The sequence below is a fragment of the Salmo salar genome, chromosome ssa01 (genome assembly GCF_905237065.1).
Source record: "Salmo salar chromosome ssa01, Ssal_v3.1, whole genome shotgun sequence".
In the NCBI taxonomy this organism is placed as follows: Eukaryota; Metazoa; Chordata; class Actinopteri; order Salmoniformes; family Salmonidae; genus Salmo; species Salmo salar.
This window is the reverse complement of record NC_059442.1, coordinates 133635017-133644494: the sequence shown is the minus strand read 5'-3', so window position 1 is coordinate 133644494 and position 9478 is coordinate 133635017. Positions and strand designations below refer to the sequence as shown.

Below are 9478 nucleotides of genomic sequence, written 5' to 3'. Positions count from 1 at the left end.
ATATGATCTTCTGTAGTCTTTACAGCTTAACAAACTGCACACACACACAACTGTAGCACATGTGTCAGACAGCCACACGGCCCTCTACACAGACCCCAGACTGTTCCACCATCAATACACCACACCTCTTGTTTGTCTGAGGTCCTGTCGTGGCTCCAAAGTTCTGGGCAGTGGGATCAACTTTCCAACTTAAAACATTGATTAGATATGGGAGATGCAAAATACAGATTTTGGGGTGTTTGGTCTATTCGATATGAACAAATTAGAAAATGAATAAAATAACGAGGGTAAATAATTATTCTGATGTCTTAGCACTTTTACTAATATATTGATTTTACAATAACTAAAGTGAAGGAATATAAAAAGTTAAAATATAAAGAATACTGCATTGTATAATAACGTTTCTCAAGATCAAAAACATCCACCCAAGGGAAAAGATTCCATCGTTATTCGATTTGGTGCTAAACACAATGAAACATGTGTCCAATAAATTATTTCAAGCATCACAACATGTGCGTCATTGTTTTTCCAGAATTGAGAAACATCCAGACTGGCTGTGCTAATTTGCAGCCTTTGGTGGCATCACTGCAACCTTTGGAGCAGTAGTCTGTATTTTTGACTCTACATTACCTTCCTTGCTCTTTTTCCGAGGAGGCTTTTTCATTGGGGTCTTATTTTTGGGCTCTCCCTTATCTGAGCTGCTTTCAGAGTTGTTAGAGTCTTGTTTCTCTTGGTATTTGGCTTCTTTAGATGGACTATCTGGCAGAGGCTTCTGTGAGCTGTCGGATGTGGGAAGCAAATCCTTTCCAGCTCCAGGCTGGGTGCCCGAGGTCTTTTGGGGCGGGGTGGGCTTCTTTCTCTGGACCTGGAGGTGAGACAGGCTCTCCTCACAGCTGCCGTTCTCGCTCCTGTTCAGACTCTGAGTCTTCTCCTTCAGCTGAGCAGTTAAGAGGGAGGCTACCTCAGAGTGTATGTTCGGTTGGTTAACCTCCCTGTTTAGGGATAAGCTGGGCCTCTTCTCTGGGGACTCTTTCGGGATTGCAGCTTTCCGGTCAACACGGAAATTGCCCATTTTCCTCAGGACACTCTGCACTGCCCCATTGATGTGCTCTATCTGCAACAGACCTGGTCTGCTTTTATTAGGCTTCTTCTCACCTAGGGAGCTGGCCCCATCTGTACCTGCAGACTCTGGGGCGTTGGGAGCTCGCTGCTTGCTGGCTTTCTTTCTGGAACAAATGTTATCCTCAGCCACAGTCTCTTCCTGACTTATCTGATTCTGATTTGGCCCAGGAGATGCATGGATCCAGGAGAGCTTGGGCTTGGTGGAGGGGTCTGGTGGCTGTGGTTTAATCCTCTCAGCAGCTATAGGCTTTCCATTATATTTGACGTTGTTTGACCCTCCATTGTTCTCTGGCTCCTTGCTGGACTGCTGTGGTGGCTGAGGGGCAGACACCCTGAGGCAGAGGGTGCTGGTGGCTGACTCTGTGCCACTGCAGGAGCCCTCACTCTCTGATGACTTCTGGAGTGGCAGCTCACTGGTGTTAACTGAAGCCTGCTCAGTCATATCCCTGTCCTCTGGCAATGTGTCTACCTCAGAGACATCATCATCAGCTAGTACTGTAGTTTCTGTTGTGTTGATTCTGTCCCCTTTCTTTTTGTTCTCTTCTCAGAGGGCGAGAGAAAGGGCGAGAGAAAGGGCGAGAGAGGTTCAAACGTCAATTTGTATTAAATTAAATAAAAGATAATCAGAATCCAACTCCCCTTCAGCTCTAAAGATGTTAAGGAAATAAATACAAATACTTTGGGAATGTTTTAAGTACTGGATTACCTACTAGTAACATTTTCCTGTTCATGCTTACTTTAGAAGCAAGGGCTTTAATTGGATGATATGGCAGCAGATTAGGCAGTGGATTTAGGGCAGATCAGTATAATTATGATCTATCAAGAACTGTAGTTTACACAATCACCCTCTGGATCTTACACCGGATATGACTATGCAGCAGTTGTTTTGACAAAAATCTCGTCATTGCAGAAAATTGGTGAATCATACAAAAACAAAACATTGTGTGCAGCCAAGGACTCAACATCACCTCATAATGTTCTGTCATTCCAAAATGATCTCTTGTTTTTGGAATGACATTCCCATCATTATTGGAGCTCAATGTGAAAAATGTAACCTTCCTTCACATATTTTGTACAATCATTTGCCTTAACAAATTCCCATCACCTGCAGAAATGAAGGTTCTAAGATAGACAGGTGGGACTGTCACAGACAGAACAGACAGAGGGGTTTTTAATGCAGCACTCACTATCATACAGGAGTGACAGGGAAGATTTACTCTGGGACACTCACCGTCAGGCACAGCATAGACATGTCCATCCTCTGTGGTCTCTACGGAAGAGAAGGACGCTCTGGATGACCCGGAGGCGGTGGGTTGCTCCACTGCAGAGGGGGGCTCAATGAAACTACAGTTGAAAGTATTCTCAGGGTCATGGTGGGACACTGTGGAGAGCAGAAACAGAGCAAACACTTAGCCTCTTAGCCTCCTAACCGTTAGAACCTACATTCACTAAAGCTTTGAACTTATTTGTTAACAAAAATAATCCTTCACTACATTTTGTCCCTTCAAAGAAATTGTGTTACACATGGGACCTTATATTTCCCCCTGACTTCCTGTGTCATACATCAGTCCACCCAGACCAAACGTTCCCCCTTCTAGCCCCGCTGCCCCTGTTCCAGTAGAGAGAAATTGCAGGTTAGGATAATTTTTGCCACTTCCTGTCGGTGGTCCAGAGGGGCCCTCGATGGAATGTAGAGAAATGGGGAGGGTGAAGAGGGGGGAAGCAGGACGCTGTTGAAGTATGGTTTTAAATAGACGCTGAGTTCACTGTGACAGCCATTCAGAGAGCAGGCAATGTAAAAAACCAAGGAGAAGGGATGCTACTTTGATTTTGGAGCGAACTATCTTTGGGTATTGGACTGGTTTATCATCAATCATGAGAACCCAGTGAAAACAGACATTAACATTCATAGTTTGTGCAGGTAGGACCTACCAACAACTTTGGGTAGCTTCTGCCGTCTCAGTGGGATACGAGGAAGTTTAGAGCTGATTCGTGTGAACCCTCCACATAGTCTTCTTTTGGACCTTTTCTCAGGGCTAAATGCAATCAACAGAGAAACCAAAGAAGATGTGAAGTATAAGTTTAACTCCAGCTAATGTGACAATACATTTATGATGTACTGTGCCCCAATACAAACAACAATCCTTCTTACTCATTCTGTCTGCAGACACAGCAGCAACACAGCAAGGAGAGGAGCAGGAGACAGGTGACCAGCACCCCTGCTGCCATCACACCCATCCTCTGGTTAGGCTCTGTTCAAAGAGCAGGGGTCATACATCTGTCCCACTTGCCACAGAATAGACTCCTTTTAAAAATAAATATCTGCCATGTGTGTTTTTATGGTGGATACATATGTTACCAATAAGCTCTCTGGAATATAATATATGACACTTTTTCCCCTCATCACATTAGATAAGTCTGTTTTAGGAAAGGTTCTTACGTAGGTTGCATGCTCCAGTCACTATGTTGCAGTTGTTGTCATGGCAGGAACAGGTCTGGGTACAGTTAAGCCCATACTGACCCGCTGAACAGCTCACATTACAGCTGCATAGGAAAGAGTGTGAAATTTCATTGATGTTCAAAATTAGTCTTGACACCATCCATATTACTTTCTCTATTTGTTACATTCAATTAGCTTTTTTCAATATTTGCATGTAAAATGCTTTGCACTCACTAGGCACCAGAGAAGCCAGGATTACAGAGACAATTTCCTGTGGCGAAGTGACACATCCCATTGAAGCAGCTGTTGCAGTCATTGACACAGTTCTCTCCATAGGTTCCATTTGGGCACTTGACCTCACATCTGTGAAGACAAATGGTTGAAGATCACGCACAAACTCAGAGGTGATGTAATTCCCTTTCTTATCTACATTTGATTAGAGATGCCGAATGTGATCGGAAGCTCATAATCGTATTCCTACCGATCACCCATCCATCCAGGGTTGCAGTGGGGGCATTTGCCATTGATGCGGTTGCAGAAGTGTCCGTCTTTACAGGATGGGCAAACGTCCTTGCAGTTTTCACCAAAGAACCCAGGAGTACACGTCTGGTCACACCTTGTGCCATTCCAACCGCTTTCACATGCGATGCAATGTCCCTCTGCCACCATGCAGGGCTGCTGGCCTTTGCAGTGACCACACCTGGAAGAGCAGTAAGACCAAGTCCTGAGTAATATTGTAACAAAACATGAATAGCATGGACTAACTAAATTCATTACAGTAATATTCATGCTGGAATAGTGTTTCCAAATGGTTGGTTCCCTCTTCCAGAGCCTTTCAGCCGAGGCTAGATCCCTTGTGGTTAGAAACTGGCTTGTGACTAGAGGTCTTATTGCCAACAGCTTCAGGTGGCCAAACTCTTTAGGTGTTTCACAGCTCAAAACAGTTTGTAAACCACATTAGATTTGCCAGCTTCACCACATGGTTACCACAATGGCCACCGTACAGCAGACTGAAAGAGCAAAGACATGCATGTCTTATCCAGCTAAATAACCTCTGGCTACCAGAGTGGTTCCAAGTAAGTCAGCTTTGTCTAACACAGCTGTCACACACCTGTTTCTGCAATTTTGTCCGTAGAATCCAGCTGGACACGTCTCCCTGCAGAACTTCCCTCTGAATCCTGGCTTGCAGGTGCACGATCCATCCGCCGGGTTACAGCGTCCATAGAGACACTGGCACTTGTGCTCGCAGTGAGTACCCCACAGACGCTCTCGACACTTGCAGCGGCCGCTGAGCTGGTCACATGGAGAGGCGTTGCAGGCACACTTGGCACCGCAGTTCCTCCCATACCAGCCAGGATTGCAGTGGCACTGGCCTGTTCCCACATCACACATAGAGTTTACTCTGCAGAAACAGTTGTTAGAGCACTGAGGGCCCCAATAGCCTGTGTAGCACGTACAAGCGCCTGTCTCCTGGTTGCATTGGCCCTTCTGGCAGCCGCAGGCTCGCTCACAGTTTGGCCCCCAGCGATCAGGGTTACAGGTGCAGGCCCCAGTGACATCATCGCACCTCCCGTTGGGATGGCAATCACACTTACCCTTGCAGTCAGGCCCCCAGAACTTGAACGGACATTCTACAGAGAGGATGTAAGGCAAATATGTATAGACAAAGAGATCATTTGTACACTAAGTTCTCTGGACGTAGGCTACTTAGTTCTGAGAAGTAGGCTACCTGGACTGGCTGTATGTGAAAATGACTGCCGTGTTAACAGACTTACACTACCTTTCAACGGAATTGATGCTTTAAATAAATAGCAAAATTACAATCTGCAATTGCTACTTCCATTTTTCCTTCTGTATAAATGATATGTACCCATTGATTCTTGAAGAATATAACTTACTAATGCCTCATGAGCTTAGTTATTTAACCGTCGTACCCCATCACAACCCCAAATATACGCTTGTTTTACTCCAATGTTTGTAAACAAAGTAAATGTTAACAAACATTTTATAGCCTCAAAACATGGTTAAAACTATAATTTTGATATCATGGATGGTCAGTACTTGCATCCATAACTATGTCTATACATTTGAGCTTTTATTGAAACAGGGACAGGGAGAACACTTTGTTATTGTTTCAACTGCTGATTGCTGCTTTAAGGATTGCTGTGAGGAAGGAACAGGGAACTAACTTACTCATATCACAAGTGGCTCCAAAATAACCATGACGACAGCGGCATTCGTGGGGTCGCACACAAACTTCATTCTCTTTGCAGGTGAAGTTACCCTCACAAATTGCTGAAGAAAAACCATTGGGCAAGTTAGTTCACAATAAATAATTATGCTTTTAGAAATGAAGAGGAAAAATGGTTGGGGAGTCTAGTCCCAATGGTCTGGTTCAGGTTTGTTGAATGGGATAGTACAGGCTTTCGAGCACTCACGTATTAAGCACTCATCTCCTTGCTGTGCCCAGCCACTACAGCATTGGAGCCTGTCAGATCTGGGAGGGAGAGAAATAACATGAGTTAATCTGGAAATCATCTGTATTTGATTTATAGAAACTAACGTAATTGAACTCCTTCCATCCAAAATAATGTTATGATCACATTTCAGTCATGGCAAATAGACTAAGACATTTAAATACTGAACATTATCCTAATCACATTCAGATGCAAATCTGTCACAGCATTTATAATGCAGGGAATTACTGGCACAAAGACACAATGTAGCAGTAGACTAAATGAGCAGAGATCTGAGGAAGATTATCTGTGTATAGAAGGGCTTGGGTATTCAGAAAATCTCAAACTTTAACATATCTAAAACAAGTGAATGTATGTTTATCTACCTTCACTGACATGAATCAGGCTAATGTAATAGTTTTGTCCATCAATTTCAAGCATAAAACTTATTTAAAACAGGTACACAATGACTTACCCAGTTTTGCATACATTTCTGCCGCTGGGATTTAGTTCTTGGCTGTAAGTCCAACAACAGAAGACACTTAGAAGCACAATGACTGAGACATATCTTGTTTCCATGTTGTTATGAACAGCATCCCTCCAAGGGCTTTCCAGTGGAAATACGTCTGACTTCTTTCCAAAAAGTACATCAACTCTTTTCTTGTGTTGTCCAAAAAGTTACCCATCCAGAGGGTGGCGGTATACAGTAGTAAATGAAGTATCCTACCGGTAGGCTGTTACCCTAAAGTCGGTACTTGAATGACAATTTGCAAATTCGGTATGAAGAGGTAATGGCAACAAGTTGTAATTCTCTCTGGGACCTCCCCACAGAACCAACATCACCACAGGCTGCAAAAAAACTCCCCACCCCCAGTAAAACAGACCCTAAGAAAACATGACCAGTTACAGAGCAGACTTAGCACTTAGCCAATGGCTCCCTCTGTTGTTGACAATAGGAAGCTGCACATCCTCACAGTACACACACACACACACACACACCCTACAGATGGACTATCCAAATCAAGGGTTACCGAACAATTTGAGAGAGAGAGAGAACTTGACACAAAGGACATGATTCTGTTCTGCTGCGTATGCTTTATGTATTTTCTGTGTCTAGCAGCGTCCTCAGAGCATGCGCAGACCAGCTGGCTGGTGTGTTTACGGACATATTCAATCAATCCCTATCCCAGTCTGCTGTTCCCACATGCTTCAAGAGGGCCACCATTGTTCCTGTTCCCAAGAAAGCTAAGGTAACTGAGCTAAACGACTATCGCCCCGTAGCACTCACTTCCGTCATCATGAAGTGCTTTGAGAGACTAGTCAAGGATCATATCACCTCCACCCTACCTGACACCCTAGACCCACTCCAATTTGCTTACCGCCCCAATAGGTCCACAAACAACGCAATCGCAATCACACTGCACACTGCCCTAACCCATCTGAACAAGAGGAATACCTATGTAAGAATGCTGTTCATCGACTGCAGCTCAGCATTTAACACCATAGTGCCCTCCAAACTTGTCATTAAGCTCGAGACCCTGGGTCTCGACCTCGCCCTGTGCAACTGGGTCCTGGACTTTCTGACGGGCCGCCCCCAGGTGGTGAGGGTAGGTAACAACATCTCCACCCCGCTGATCCTCAACACTGGGGCCCCACAAGGGTGCGTTCTCAGCCCTCTCCTGTACTCCCTGTTGACCCATGACTGCGTGGCCATGCACGCCTCCAACACAATCATCAAGTTTGCAGGCGACACACCAGTGGTAGGCTTGATTACCAACAACGACGAGACGGCCTACAGGGAGGAGGTGAGGGCCCTTCGAGTGTGGTGTCAGGAAAACAACCTCACACTCAACGTCAACAAAACAAAGGCGATGATCGTGCACTTCAGGAAACAGCAGAGGGTGCATCCGCCTATCCACATTGGCGGGACAGTAGTGGAGAAGGTGGAAAGTTTTAAGTTCCTCTGCGTACACATCATGGACAAACTGAAATGGTCCACCCACACAGACAGCGTGGTGAAGAAGGCGCAACAGCGCCTCTTCAACCTCAGGAGGCTGAAGAAATTTGGCTTGTCACCAAAAACACTCACAAACTTTTACAGATGCACAATCGAGAGCATCCTGTCGGGCTGTATCACCGCCTGGTACGGCAACTGCTCCTCCCACAACCGCAAGGCTCTCCAGAGGGTAGTGAGGTCTGCACAACGCTTCACCGGGGGCAAACTACCTGCCCTCCAAGACACCTACAGCACCCGATGTCACAGGAAGGCCAAAAAGATCATCAAGGACAACAACCACCCGAGCCACTGCCTGTTCACCCCACTATCATTCAGAAGGCGAGGTCAGTACAGGTGCATCAAAGCTGGGACCGAGAGATTGAAAAACAGCTTCTATCTCAAGGCCATCAGACTGTAAAACAGCCATCACCAACATTGAGTGGCTGCTGCCAACATACTGACTCAAATCTCTAGCCACTTTAATAATAAAAAATTGGATGTAATAAATGTATCACTAGTCACTTTAAACAATGCCACTTTATATAATGTTTACATACCCTACATTACTCATCTCATATGTATATACTGTACTCTATACCATCTACTGCATCCTGCCTATGCCGTTCGGCCATTGCTCATCCATATATTTATATGTACATATTCTTATTCATTCCTTTACACTTGTGTGTGTATCAGGTAGTTGTTGTGAAATTGTTCGATTACTTGTTAGATATTACTGCATGGTCGGAACTAGAAGCACAAGCATGTCGCTACACTCGCATTAACGTCTGCTAACCATGTGTATGTGACCAATAAAATGTTGACAACTGGTTCAACATTGATTCAGGTCATGTATGCATATTTATTGACTTGGGTGAAGTGTTATCTTCTTCAACAGAAGCTGAACATAAAACCTTTATGACTGCATGGTTGTAAAATTCTGGCTCCCAGACAGTATTAAGGTGTAGGATAAGCTCATCGATTGCTGTATTTTCAGACAGAAGATGCCGTCAGGCAAACTGTTACGTTCCCCAGTTTCTGTGTTGTAGTTTGTATATTTGTGAGTGTGTTTCAGGTAATGGCTTCCTGAAGTTCTCCAAGCAGCTGATTGGTCGGCCCCATTGCTGATTGGAGAGCTGACCCCGCCCCCTCATCAGGACGCAGCTGTCTCAATTAACAACCCCAATATAAGCCAGTGTGCTGTTGCTCAGGGAAAGAGAGATGATTGTAGAGAGATATTTGCTGAGAGAGGAGGTTGATGGCAGAGGGTTATATATGTTGGGTGTTTCTCAGAAAGAGAATTGGGTATGTACTTAGTTAGTTGTTGCTGAGTAAGCTTATTGTTGTGTTCTGTGTTTAGTGCTCAGAGAGAGTTTTCTTTAATGTCCTGGGTTAGTGTTTTCTCAGGTTTTGTTGTGAAATAGTTTGTACATTTGTGTTATTCTGTTTCCTTTGTTCCCAGGG

General features: G+C 44.7%; 1 protein-coding gene across 1 annotated transcript; it reads right to left on the bottom strand.

Annotated features, from left to right (window-relative positions):
• Positions 1 to 295: 295 nt before the first annotated feature.
• LOC106564266 (scavenger receptor class F member 2) lies at positions 296 to 6842 on the bottom strand. The gene is made up of 11 exons (XM_014130312.2): positions 6494 to 6842; positions 6001 to 6059; positions 5756 to 5857; positions 4674 to 5193; positions 4044 to 4262; positions 3797 to 3925; positions 3563 to 3666; positions 3275 to 3374; positions 3055 to 3158; positions 2354 to 2503; positions 296 to 1662 (listed from the first exon to the last, which is right to left on the bottom strand). Exons 1-11 carry the CDS (start codon positions 6595 to 6597, stop codon positions 560 to 562), a joined length of 2694 nt encoding a protein of 897 aa, XP_013985787.1. The 5' UTR covers positions 6598 to 6842; the 3' UTR covers positions 296 to 559.
• Positions 6843 to 9478: the final 2636 nt, after the last annotated feature.